Source organism: Bombina bombina, chromosome 12 (genome assembly GCF_027579735.1).
Source record: "Bombina bombina isolate aBomBom1 chromosome 12, aBomBom1.pri, whole genome shotgun sequence".
Taxonomy (NCBI): domain Eukaryota; kingdom Metazoa; phylum Chordata; class Amphibia; order Anura; family Bombinatoridae; genus Bombina; species Bombina bombina.
Genome location: NC_069510.1, coordinates 124,955,389 through 124,970,326, shown reverse-complemented (window position 1 = coordinate 124,970,326; position 14,938 = coordinate 124,955,389). Strand labels below are relative to the sequence as shown.

At 38.2% G+C, this 14,938-nt stretch overlaps 1 protein-coding gene across 2 annotated transcripts in view; it reads right to left on the bottom strand.

The window, feature by feature from the left end:
• The window catches only part of DOLK (dolichol kinase), a 16,819-nt gene extending 1,889 nt beyond the window's left edge, over positions 1 to 14,930 (bottom strand). The window contains exons 1-2 of one of the 2 annotated variants that reach the window (XM_053696187.1): positions 14,864 to 14,930; positions 1 to 268 (exon numbers count right to left, since the gene is read on the bottom strand). The exon at positions 1 to 268 is cut by the window's left edge and continues 1,889 nt beyond it. In XM_053696187.1, coding sequence (XP_053552162.1) covers positions 1 to 172 — 172 coding nt within the window. In that variant the 5' untranslated portion in view covers positions 173 to 268; positions 14,864 to 14,930. Of the gene's footprint in view, positions 269 to 13,220; positions 13,318 to 14,863 lie in introns of those variants that run through there. The other variant, XM_053696188.1, reaches the window with a different exon arrangement.
• Positions 14,931 to 14,938: the final 8 nt, after the last annotated feature.

Genomic DNA, 14,938 nt, shown 5'->3' with positions numbered 1-14,938 from the left:
GAAACACTGCTCCGCCAGACTGCAACAAGCGGTCCCATTTGTGCTGGACGTAGTAGGCCTGCACTGCCAAGGCCAGAGCGCACCAGGAGAAACGATCCCAGACCAGGTTATGAATGCACAAGACAATGGCGAATACCACAAGGGTCTCTGCTACTACCAGCTTATTCACCATGGCGCCAGGAGGTTAAAGGTCAGAGGCTTTCTATTGTGTTATTAATTCTGTGCTGACGACCTGTGCATGATCCCAGCTCTCATTCAATCGTTATTCCTGAAATACAAAAAAAATAAAACAGGTGAGGAAAACAATGCTAATTTATATAAAATAACAGAATACTTCACTCCATTGTAAAATATATACAAACATATTGATCATTACTAATGCTCAAATGGTGACAAAATAATGTACAGGTAAAACTTTATGTATTTACTGACAAACAAAGGCTCTAACTAACTCATCACAAAGGGAACACGTTAGCTGACCCACTGCAAGTGAAATATACAGGAAAGGTTTTACGTGGCTGTATAATTATAAAGGTCTCAAAATAAAACGAAAGGTTTAGTACAGAGGTACTACACTCACTTGATAATAAACTTACCGTGTGATGTGTAAAAACACACACAATATCCTCCATCCATAAACTTTATTATTGATGGAGAAAAAGATGGTACAGGTTCAAATCCAAAATTATTCTAAAATTCAAACTTTTTCATTCATATTTTTTTAAAATAAAATTACTATATATATATATATATATATATATGATACAAAGGAAAAACGAGGACCCAGGAACTTGATGCCGAGTGACTTTATTTGATACACAAGGTGAGTAGCACTAACACAGGTGTGCAAGGGGTGCTAAATCTGACGCATTTTGCGCATGCTCACATGCGCTTCATCAGCGCTTATATTACCATTTCGCTCCCAGTAAGTCACAATCGTCTCTTTTTGTAATTAAAAATGCAAATAGTTGTCTATATTTATTTAAAACAATAACTATTACCTGATCTGATTACAGTATTGCATCTGTCTGATGGAGCTAGGTATACAAAAATATGAAATGATATAACACTAATTAGGCTGCATGTATAAGCTGTATTATCACATTAAATCGTTAATTACACTTGTTCACATCCTCTCTCCAAGCTGTATCATTGTACAAATACTAAATATACAAATATTCTGAAAGCCAAACCTTTGTTTGTCCCAGGCAGTTAGGATAAAGGCTTTTCTACCTGTATATTAATGAAAAATATCAATAGTGTTAAATATGGTTTTAGATCTCATAAAAATATAAAATATTAACATACTCTGCTCCTAAAATCCAAAACAGCCTTGCAACTTATAGTGGATTTATTAAAGTGAATGTAAACTTGAGCATACTCGCTCAAGTCACAGTATAGGATTTAAAATATGAATGAGACTTTCATTAATCAAATTTGTAGTCTATACTGATCTTCATTTCAAAAGACCAAGTATTTTGTTATAGAATTCTGCCCATTTCATGGATTTTTTTCTTTGTAGTAAACAGTATTAGAGAAAATCAAGGCAGCAATATGTATTTAACTATCATATTTCCGGGGCATGCACACACACAGTGACAGCTCCAGTTGCCCTTTTAAACAATCTTTCACTAGACATTTTGAACAATTACAAAGGGATATTTATCCACCAATCAGCAAGCGCTAACCAGACGCTGAACCAAAAAAGGGCTGGCTCCTAAGCTTTACATTCCTGCTTTTTTTTAAAATAAAGATAGCAAGAGAATGCAGAAAAACTGATAATAGGAGTGAATTAGAAAAATGCTTAAAAACATAATTTATGTAAGAACTTACCTGATAAATTCATTTCTTTCATATTAGCAAGAGTCCATGAGCTAGTGACGTATGGGATATACATTCCTACCAGGAGGGGCAAAGTTTCCCAAACCTCAAAATGCCTATAAATACACCCCTCACCACACCCACAATTCAGTTTAAAGAATAGCCAAGAAGTGGGGTGATAAAAAAGTGTGAAAGCATATAAAATAAGGAATTGGAATAATTGTGCTTTATACAAAAATCATAACCACCACAAAAAAGGGCGGGCCTCATAGACTCTTGCTAATATGAAAGAAATGAATTTATCAGGTAAGTTCTTACATAAATTATGTTTTCTTTCATGTAATTAGCAAGAGTCCATGAGCTAGTGACGTATGGGATAATGATTACCCAAGATGTGGATCTTTCCACGCAAGAGTCACTAGAGAGGGAGGGATAAAATAAAGACAGCCAATTCCTGCTGAAAATAATCCACACCCAAAATAAAGTTTAATGAAAAACATAAGCAGATTCAAACTGAAACCGCTGCCTGAAGTACTTTTCTACCAAAAACTGCTTCAGAAGAAGAAAATACATCAAAATGGAAGAATTTAGTAAAAGTATGCAAAGAGGACCAAGTTGCTGCTTTGCAAATCTGATCAATCGAAGCTTCATTCCTAAACGCCCAGGAAGTAGAAACTGACCTAGTAGAATGAGCTGTAATCCTTTGAGGCTGAGTTTTACCCGACTCAACATAGGCAAGATGAATTAAAGATTTCAACCAAGATGCCAAAGAAATGGCAGAAGCTTTCTGGCCTTTTCTAGAACCGGAAAAGATAACAAATAGACTAGAAGTCTTTCGGAAAGACTTAGTAGCTTCAACATAATATTTCAAAGCTCTAACAACATCCAAAGAATGCAACGATTTCTCCTTAGAATTCTTAGGATTAGGACATAATGAAGGAACCACAATTTCTCTACTAATGTTGTTGGAATTCACAACTTTAGGTAAAAATTCAAAAGAAGTTCGCAACACTGCCTTATCCTGATGAAAAATCAGAAAAGGAGACTCACAAGAAAGAGCAGATAATTCAGAAACTCTTCTGGCAGAAGAGATTGCCAAAAGGAACAAAACTTTCCAAGAAAGTAATTTAATGTCCAATGAATGCATAGGTTCAAACGGAGGAGCTTGAAGAGCCCCCAGAACCAAATTCAAACTCCAAGGAGGAGAAATTGACTTAATGACAGGTTTTTTTATACGAACCAAAGCTTGTACAAAACAATGAATATCAGGAAGATTAGCAATCTTTCTGTGAAAAAGAACAGAAAGAGCAGAGATTTGTCCTTTCAAAGAACTTGCGGATAAACCTTTATCTAAACCATCCTGAAGAAACTGTAAAATTCTCGGAATTCTAAAAGAATGCCAAGAAAAATGATGAGAAAGACACCAAGAAATATAAGTCTTCCAGACTCTATAATATATCTCTCTGGATACAGATTTACGAGCCTGTAACATAGTATTAATCACAGAGTCAGAGAAACCTCTTTGACCAAGAATCAAGCGTTCAATCTCCATACCTTTAAATTTAAGGATTTGAGATCCTGATGGAAAAAAGGACCTTGCGACAGAAGGTCTGGTCGTAGCGGAAGAGTCCACGGATGGCAAGAGGCCATCCGGACAAGATCCGCATACCAAAACCTGTGAGGCCATGCCGGAGCTACCAGCAGATCAAACGAGCATTCCTTCAGAATCTTGGAGATTACTCTTGGAAGAAGAACTAGAGGCGGAAAGATATAAGCAGGATGATACTTCCAAGGAAGTGATAATGCATCCACTGCTTCCGCCTGAGGATCCCGGGATCTGGACAGATACCTGGGAAGTTTCTTGTTTAGATGAGACGCCATCAGATCTATTTCTGGAAGCTCCCACATTTGAACAATCTGAAGAAATACCTCTGGGTGAAGAGACCATTCGCCCGGATGCAACGTTTGGCGACTGAGATAATCCGCTTCCCAATTGTCTATACCTGGGATATGAACCGCAGAGATTAGACAGGAGCTGGATTCCGCCCAAACCAGAATTCGAGATACTTCTTTCATAGCCAGAGGACTGTGAGTCCCTCCTTGATGATTGATGTATGCCACCGTTGTGACATTGTCTGTCTGAAAACAAATGAACGATTCTCTCTTCAGAAGAGGCCAAGACTGAAGAGCTCTGAAAATTGCACGGAGTTCCAAAATATTGATCGGTAATCTCACCTCCTGAGATTCCCAAACTCCTTGTGCCGTCAGAGATCCCCACACAGCTCCCCAACCTGTAAGACTTGCATCTGTTGAAATTACAGTCCAGGTCGGAAGCAAAAAAGAAGCCCCCTGAATTAAACGATGGTGATCTGTCCACCATGTTAGAGAGTGTCGTACAATCGGTTTTAAAGATATTAATTGAGATATCTTTGTGTAATCCTTGCACCATTGATTCAGCATACAGAGCTGAAGAGGTCGCATGTGAAAACGAGCAAAGGGGATCGCGTCCGATGCAGCAGTCATAAGACCTAGAATTTCCATGCATAAAGCTACCGAAGGGAATGATTGTGACTGAAGGTTTCGACAAGCTGAAATCAATTTCAGACGTCTCTTGTCTGTTAAAGACAGAGTCATGGACACTGAATCTATCTGGAAACCCAGAAAGGTTACCCTTGTCTGAGGAATCAATGAACTTTTTGGTGAATTGATCCTCCAACCATGATCTTGAAGAAACAACACAAGTCGATTCGTATGAGATTCTGCTAAATGTAAAGACTGAGCAAGTACCAAGATATCGTCCAAATAAGGAAATACCACAATACCCTGTTCTCTGATTACAGACAGAAGGGCACCGAGAACCTTTGTAAAAATTCTTGGAGCTGTAGCTAGGCCAAACGGCAGAGCCACAAACTGGTAATGCTTGTCCAGAAAAGAGAATCTCAGGAACTGATAATGATCTGGATGTATCGGAATATGCAGATATGCATCCTGTAAATCTATTGTGGACATATAATGCCCTTGCTGAACAAAAGGCAAGATAGTCCTTACAGTTACCATTTTGAACGTTGGTATCCTTACATAACGATTCAATATTTTTAAATCCAGAACTGGTCTGAAGGAATTCTCCTTCTTTGGTACAATGAAGAGATTTGAATAAAACCCCATCCCCTGTTCCAGAACTGGAACTGGCATAATTACTCCAGCCAACTCTAGATCTGACACACAATTCAGAAATGCTTGAGCTTTCACTGGATTTACTGGGACACGGGAAAGAAAAAATCTCTTTGCAGGAGGTCTCATCTTGAAACCAATTCTGTACCCTTCTGAAACAATGTTCTGAATCCAAAGATTGTGAACAGAATTGATCCAAATTTCTTTGAAAAAACGTAACCTGCCCCCTACCAGCTGAGCTGGAATGAGGGCCGCACCTTCATGTGGACTTAGAAGCAGGCTTTGCCTTTCTAGAAGGCTTGGATTTATTCCAGACTGGAGATGGTTTCCAAACTGAAACTGCTCCTGAGGATGAAGGATCAGGCTTTTGTTCTTTGTTGAAACGAAAGGAAAGAAAACGATTGTTAGCCCTGTTTTTACCCTTAGATTTTTTATCCTGTGGTAAAAAAGTTCCTTTCCCACCAGTAACAGTTGAGATAATAGAATCCAACTGAGAACCAAATAATTTGTTACCCTGGAAAGAAATGGAAAGTAGAGTTGATTTAGAAGCCATATCAGCATTCCAAGTTTTAAGCCATAAAGCTCTTCTAGCTAAAATAGCTAGAGACATAAACCTGACATCAACTCTGATAATATCAAAAATGGCATCACAGATAAAATTATTAGCATGCTGAAGAAGAATAATAATATTATGAGAATCATGATCTGTTACTTGTTGCGCTAAAGTCTCCAACCAAAAAGTTGAAGTTGCAGCAACATCAGCCAATGATATAGCAGGTTTAAGAAGATTACCTGAACACAGATAAGCTTTTCTTAGAAAGGATTCAATTTTCCTATCTAAAGGATCCTTAAACGAAGTACCATCTGACGTAGGAATAGTAGTACGTTTAGCAAGGGTAGAAATAGCCCCATCAACTTTAGGGATTTTGTCCCAAAATTCTAATCTGTCAGACGGCACAGGATATAATTGCTTAAAACGTTTAGAAGGAGTAAATGAATTACCCAATTTATCCCATTCTCTGCAAATTACTTCAGAAATAGCATTAGGAACAGGAAAAACTTCTGGAATAACCACAGGAGATTTAAATACCTTATCTAAACGTTTAGAATTAGTATCAAGAGGACCAGAATCCTCTATTTCTAAAGCAATTAGTACTTCTTTAAGTAAAGAACGAATAAATTCCATTTTAAATAAATATGAAGATTTATCAGCATCAATCTCTGAGACAGAATCCTCTGAACCAGAAGAGTCATCAGAATCAGAATGATGATGTTCATTTAAAAATTCATCTGTAGAGAGAGAAGTTTTAAAAGATTTTTTATGTTTACTAGAAGGAGAAATAACAGACATAGCCTTCTTGATGGATTCAGAAACAAAATCTCTTATGTTATCAGGAACATTCTGCACCTTAGATGTTGAAGGAACTGCAACAGGCAATGGTACATTACTAAAGGAAATATTATCTGCTTTAACAAGTTTGTCATGACAATTAATACAAACAACAGCCGGAGGAATAGCCACCAAAAGTTTACAGCAGATACACTTAGCTTTGGTAGTTCCAGCACTAGACAGCGATTTTCCTGAAGTATCTTCTGACTCAGATGCAACGTGAGACATCTTGCAATATGTAAGAGAAAAAAACAACATATAAAGCAAAATTGAACAAATTCCTTAAATGACAGTTTCAGGAATGGGAAAAAATGCCAATAAACAAGCTTCTAGTAACCAGAAGCAAAGAAAAAATGAGACTGAAATAATGTGGAGACAAAAGCGACGCCCATATTTTTTAGCGCCAAATAAGACGCCCACATCCGGAGCGCCGACATTTTTGGCGCAAAAGGACGTCAAAAAATGACGCAACTTCCGGCGACACGTATGACGCCGGAAACAGAAAAGATTTTTTGCGCCAAAAAAGTCAGCGCCAAGAATGACACTATAAAATGAAGCATTTTCAGCCCCCGCGAGCCTAACAGCCCACAGGGAAAAAAGAGTCAAATTTTAAGGTAAGAAAAAAAGATTGATTCAATGCATTATCCCAAATATGAAACTGACTGTCTGAAAATAAGGAATGTTGAACATCCTGAGTCAAGGCAAATAAATGTTTGAATACATATATTTAGAACTTTATAAATAAAGTGCCCAACCATAGCTTAGAGTGTCACAGAAAATAAGATTTACTTACCCCAGGACACTCATCTACATGTTTGTAGAAAGCCAAACCAGTACTGAAACGAGAATCAGCAGAGGTAATGGTATATATAAGAGTATATCGTCGATCTGAAAAGGGAGGTAAAAGATGAATCTCTACGACCGATAACAGAGAACCTATGAAATAGACCCCGTAGAAGGAGATCACTGCATTCAAATAGGCAATACTCTCCTCACATCCCTCTGACATTCACTGCACGCTGAGAGGAAAACCGGGCTCCAACTTGCTGCGGAGCGCATATCAACGTAGAATCTAGCACAAACTTACTTCACCACCTCCATAGGAGGCAAAGTTTGTAAAACTGAATTGTGGGTGTGGTGAGGGGTGTATTTATAGGCATTTTGAGGTTTGGGAAACTTTGCCCCTCCTGGTAGGAATGTATATCCCATACGTCACTAGCTCATGGACTCTTGCTAATTACATGAAAGAAATGGCTGCTCTGATTCATGAAAGAAAAAAATCTGGGTTTAGTGTCCCTTTAAGTACAATGGGTTAAACAGTACATGTGATGTTACAGAACTTGTACACACGTTCAAACGCTTAAAGGGGCAGTATACTGTAAAATTGTTTTTCCATTAAAGTAGGGATGCACCGAAATTTCGGCAGCAGAAAAGATTCTGTTACACAAAACTAAATAAAGAATAATACTAGCAATGCACCAAAATTTGGGCCACCGAAAATTTGCAATTCCAATTTCGGCCCAAAGAGGACCAAAATGGCTAAAAATGCACAGCCCTCCCCTGTTCTATTGAGTTAAATGTCTATCCTTGGCATAAGGTGAGCAGCACAGCACTGGCATGGTACACAGAGCACACACATAAGTACCATGACATCCTGTTCTATTGAGTTACATGCCTATCCTTAGCATAAGGTGAGCAGCACAGCACTGGTACACAGCGCACACACATAAGTACCATGACATCCTGTTCTATTGAGTTACATGTCTATCCTTAGCATAAGGTGAGCAGCACAGCACTGGCATGGTACACAGAGCACACACATAAGTACCATGACATCCTGTTCTATTGAGTTACATGTCTATCCTTAGCATAAGGTGAGCAGCACAGCACTGGCATGGTACACAGAGCACACACATAAGTACCATGACATCCTGTTCTATTGAGTTACATGCCTATCCTTAGCATAAGGTGAGCAGCACAGCACTGGTACACAGCGCACACACATAAGTACCATGACATCCTGTTCTATTGAGTTACATGTCTATCCTTAGCATAAGGTGAGCATCACAGCACTGGCATGGTACACAGAGCACACATATAAGTACCATGACATCCTGTTCTATTGAGTTACATGTCTATCCTTAGCATAAGGTGAGCAGCACAGCACTGGCATGGTACACAGAGCACACACATAAGTACCATGACATCCTGTTCTATTGAGTTACATGCCTATCCTTAGCATAAGGTGAGCAGCACAGCACTGGTACACAGCGCACACACATAAGTACCATGACATCCTGTTCTATTGAGTTACATGTCTATCCTTAGCATAAGGTGAGCATCACAGCACTGGCATGGTACACAGAGCACACATAAGTACCATGACATCCTGTTCTATTGAGTTACATGTCTATCCTTAGCATAAGGTGAGCAGCACAGCACTGGCATGGTACACAGAGCACACACATAAGTACCATGACATCCTGTTCTATTGAGTTACATGCCTATCCTTAGCATAAGGTGAGCAGCACAGCACTGGTACACAGCGCACACACATAAGTACCATGACATCCTGTTCTATTGAGTTAAATGTCTATCCTTAGCATAAGGTGAGCAGCACAGCACTGGCATGGTACACGGAGCACACACATAAGTACCATGACATCCTGTTCTATTGAGTTACATGCCTATCCTTAGCATAAGGTGAGCAGCACAGCACTGGTACACAGCGCACACACATAAGTACCATGACATCCTGTTCTATTGAGTTAAATGCCTATCCTTAGCATAAGGTGAGCAGCACAGCACTGGCATGGTACACAGCGCACACACATAAGTACCATGACATCCTGTTCTATTGAGTTAAATGTCTATCCTTAGCATAAGGTGAGCAGCACAGCACTGGCATGGTACACAGAGCGCACACATAAGTACCATGACATGATGATATTTAATACCAGCAGTGCCCTTTTTATTTTTATAAGGAAACCAAAGTTCTGAATACAGTATTCAAAGGGGGATAAGTAACATGTTTATAAACACTTGGTATTATCAGACACAGCCATAAGCACACACAGTGAATATGTATAAGCCTTATATACAGTGCTCATAAATCAGCCTCTTGTGCGTATACATTCTATTCGCCTGAGACAAATATGCGTGCACACTATATATGCATAAGCCCCAAGCTCGCACACAGTTGGTACAAATTAGCACCCCCCAGACAGTGTATACAAAAAAACACAGTAACTTTCTATAACCACCTTGCAAGTAAGGTCATAGTCCGGTGGTCCTGGTGATAGGTGATAGGCAGACTCCATTTGGGGCTCCGGACATATAATCTGACGGGTCAGTGTGAGACCCGAACCAGGAACTAGGCGGAGATACGATGAGAGAAGATCAGGTGCAGCCACACCCATCGTACGGATAACTACACCCAAAAACAAAACGCATGTCCACCTTGTATTGTTGTCTGGCTATAACCACGCTCTCCCTTGTAGAGCTCCACCAGTTTCACTGCAGATCACGCCCTACGGTACAAGTGACCACGCCCATTTGTTGGAGCTTTCCCGCCTACAAGCTCTCTCAGCTACACACACACACACACTGTAGTTAAAAAAGAAAAAAAAAACATTTCGGTTTTTGGCCAGGAGCATCCAGAATTTTCGGTATCGGTCCAGAATTTTCATTTCGGTGCATCCCTACATTAAAGTGTTTCCAATGAAATAGTGGTGAGAGCCAGGGGATAAGAAAGCTAGATAACAAAACAATATCTCAACAAGTAGAGGTGCAGAGGTGACAGCTGGTTATTAAAGGGACAGTCTACAATAGAATTGTAATTGTTTAAAAAGATTACCCATTCCCCAGTTTTGCACAGCCAAAATGGCTATATTAATATACTTTTTACCTCTGTGATTACCTTGTATCTAAGCCTCTTCTGACAGCCCCCTGATCACATGACTATTTATTATCTATTGACTTGCATTAAGTATTGTGTTGTGCTGACTCTTAAATAACTTCTTGGACTTGAGCACACTGTTATCTATACGGCCCACATGAACTAGCAGTCTCTTGTTGTAAAAAGCAAAATAAAAAAGCATGTGATAAGAGGCCGTCTTTAGTGGCTTAGAAACAGGCAGAAATGTAGAGGTTTAAATCTTATTAAGTATATTAATATAACAATGTTGTTTGTGCAAAGCTGGGGAATGGTTAGTAAAGGCATTATCTATCTTTTTAAACAATAACAATTTTAGTGTAGACTGTCCCTTTAATATAAACAAGGAGATACAGGAAACGCTTCTATGTATACTGGTACATTTGAGGGAGAGAGGCAGGAATGGGCACCGAAGTCAATTAAACTTACATGATTTAGAAAGAGCATGCAATAAAAAAAATAAATTAAATTCCTATTTACGTCTATTATGTAATTTGCTTTGTTCTTTTTGTATCCTTTGATGAAAAACATACCTAGGTAGTCTCATGAACAACAATGCACTACTGGGAGCTAGCTGCTGATTGGTGGCACATATATACCTCGTCATTGACTCACCCTGTGTGTTGTTCTAGCTCCCAGTAGTGAATGGAGTGAAACAAAATCAGATCAAAGACATAAATTGGAAAGTTTAAAATTGTATGTTCGGTCTGAATTATGAAAAAAATAATAATGGAAACAAAACATGACATTTTTAAGAGAGTTTAGATTTATATTTATTGTTGTTTTCATTGACGGGAATATCTTATTTTCCAATGAGATCTTTGTGATCATAACCTGAAATCAAACAGCATTTGATCCTGGACGCAGCACGTACATAAGTGTGGTCACCAGCTGCGTATAATGAGCATTGCGTTAGTAATATCTATCAGTGCCAGTGACCTTTCCAGGACCTATGTAATGGCTGCACCACACAGCTAAATATTAGCCCATATTAAAGTGATGGTAAACTCTCCCCTTTTTAAAATCAGATCTGGAATGTAAGCGCTATTTTAGATGGGGTTTTATTCATCATGTGTAATGAAGATGCGCTATAACTTAGTTATTAACATAGATATGAAATTCAAATACCCCACGTTACACCACCCACTTCAAAAGTCAATGTTCCTGTCAGCTAAATGATTGAATTACTCTCCAATCAATGCTCTAGCTACAACAAAAGTGCCATATGGGGAGAGCGCTGATTGGACAACAATTCAATCTGTTAGCTCACAGAAAATTTTACTTTTGAAGTGGGCGGAGGAGCATGCAATATTTGAATTTCATATCTATAATAAAAAGCATGTTATACTGCATCTTCATTACAGCTAATGAATTAAACTCCATCTAAAATAGCGCTTACAATTCCAGATCTGATTTTATAAAGGGGAGAGTTTACCATCACTTTAAGGTAACCAATATTATATGTCTCAATGTATACGTTATCATTAAATACAATCATGTTAAATGATGTCATTCATTTGCTTTTTAAAGAGGAAAATGATACAATATTATAAAGTATTGCACTGCCCCACCAGGCTGGCACCATTATCTATGCAGAGCACAGAGTATACTTCACTACACAGCAGGTGTACTACTAAGGTTGTCTGATGCCCAGTAAAGTCTTCACAAACATACTGGACACTTAAAGGGACAGTCTACTTCAGAATTGTTATTGTTTAAAAAAGATAGATAATCCCTTTATTACCCATACCCCAGTTTTGCAAAACCAACACAGTTATAGTAATATACTTTTTACCTCGGTGATTACCTTGTATTTAAGCTTCTGCTGACTGTCTCCTTATCCTAGATCTTATTACAGACTTGGTAATTAGTGCTGACTCTCAAATAACTCCACGTGTGTGAGCACAATGTTATTTATATCAAACACATGAACTAACACCCTCTAGCTGTGAAAAACTGTCAAATGCATTCAGATAAGAGGCGGTATTCAAGGGCTTAGAAATTAGCATATGAGACTACCTAGGTTTAGCTTTCAACTAAGAACACCAAGAGAACAAAGCAAATTGGATTATTAAAGTAAATAAGAAAGTTGCTTAAAATGACATGCCCTATCTGAATCATAAAAGTTTAATTTGGACTTAAAGGGACAGTCAAGTCCCAAAAAAACTTTAATGATTTAAATAGGGCATGCCATTTTAAACAACTTTCCAATTTACTTTTATCACCAATTTTGCTTTGTTCTCTTGGTATTCTTAGTTGAAAGCTAATTCTAGGAGGTTCATATGCTAATTTCTTATACCTTGAAGACTGCCTCTAATCTTAATGCATTTTGACCACTAGAGGGCATTAGTTCATGTGTTTCATATAGATAACATTGAGCTCATGCACGTGAAGTTACCCTGGAGTGAACACTGATTGGCTAAAAGGCAAGTCCGTAAAAAAAAAATGAAATAAGGGGGCAGTTTGCAGAGGCTTAGATACAAGATAATTACAGAGGTAAAAAGTGTATTTGTATAACAGTGTTGGTTATGGAAAACTGGGGAATGGGTAATAAAGGGATTATCTTTCTTTTTAAGCAACACAAATTCTGGTGTTAACTGCCCCTTTAACTATCCCTTTCATATAGTTTTTACTTCTGTAATTACCTTGTATCTAAGCCTATGCAGACTGCCCCCTTATCTTGGCCCTCCCTGGTATTAATATCTACCAGTGAGAACCCCTCCCCGAAGAGAGTGGACAGGTCTGCCCACTCCCCCAGTTACCAGTATATAGGAAACTCCCAGACAGTATCACCCCCTCTTCCTAGAGATGTCCAGCCTTGCAGGTGGACAGAACCAGGAGACCCTCTCCATTAATGGATTCCATTTGTATCCATCTTTGTGAAATTTCTAACTGGTTTCTTACCGTTTTTCTAGTGACTTTTACATCAGCAGGAAAGGTTCAGAATTTCAGGCACTTTATATGCAGCAGTCATACCCTTTATTCTTTCATCAGGATGAAATAATCTTCAAAGCTATGCACAAATTTTGGCCGCGGAAACGTTTCAGACTAAAAAATGGCATTTCAGTTATTTCATTTTTTTTGCCTGTTATTTTCGGTAAATTTTTGTGTAGCATATTTCAAATATGATGCTAGCCTAGAACTGCTGTTTGAGGTCATTACTTGACTCCTACTGTTTTGCATATAAACGTTTTCTAGGGCTATACTTTATTTGGATAATTGGTAAAAAAAAAAAATTACTTAAATCTGATTCTGTTACACAGAACTAAATACAGAATAATACAGTATATTGATATTTAATATTCTTTTAAGTAGGGATGCAGAAACATTTTGGCCGAAAATGGCATAATTTTATTTCGTTTTTTGAGGCGTTTTTTTCTTGGTAAAATTGTGTAGCATGTTATTGTTTTAAGATATTTTTTGTTCAATTTTAGTGTGTTACTTTCAATAAAAGTTTGGTTATTATATTTTATTGGCTTGCAGTTTTTCAATTCAGATTTATTCATTAAATAGTTTAATTATGCAAAAAAAAAAAAAAAAAAAAAAAAACTAAAAAAACAAATATTTTAAAAAAATTTGGAAAACAATTCATTTTTGGTTTTTGGCCAAGTGCATCCTGGATGTTCAGTTTCGGGCCAGAATTTCCATTTCGTTGCATCACTAGTAATTTCTATATCTTGGCCCATATCCCTGGGTAATACCTACCAGGCTCCCTCTCACCTATTGGCTGGATAACTCTAGGACAGGGTGATACTGTCTGTGAATTACCTATATACAGTTAACTGGTAGAGTGGGCAGTTCTCTGTCCACGCCCCTTGGGGGAGGAGTTCTAACTGGTAGGTATTACCCAGGGATATGGGACAAGATATATAAATAACTATATTTTGGGTGAAAATTTCTGGTCATCTCAGTGATTTTGAAAGACTCATTTTTGCCAATCAGTGCTGACTACTAGGCACAATGTTATCTATATGGCACACATGAACTAACGCCCTCTAGTTGTGAAATATAAGAGGTGACCTTTAATGGCTTATAAATTTGCATATGAGCCTACCTAGGTTTAGCTTTCAGCAAAGAATACCAAGAGAACAAAGCAAACGTGATGATTAAATTGGAAGTTCTATAAAATGACATGCCCTATCTGAATCATGACAGTTTAATTCTGACTAGACTGTCCCTTTAAATCTCCAGTTTTTATGTGTTAGCTAAATGTAAAATGCCCTTCTGTGGCTCAATGTGTTACACAAATAAAGCAGAATGAAGTGAGGGACAGGGGGTAACATCACTACTATTTAAGTGTGTGACACCTATAACCCTGATAACAATACACTGTAGTATAGAGAGTGGGTGTGAGATAGAGCTGGGGCAGTTTGTTGCACATTACATTATCCTACTATGTACTCCCCAGTGTTATTTTTATACGAATAACAATAATAAACTGTGTATACGGTAGTGCCAGTATATATAGACATACAGACGTTATATGAGGTACAGGGGTGCCAGTATATATTATAGACACACATCACACTGAGATGCTCTTGTCCTACCTCGAACAGCGCCATCTTGGTCGTGTCACATGACCACGTTACGTCATACTTGCGACCATTTCCGGTTACCCTGTG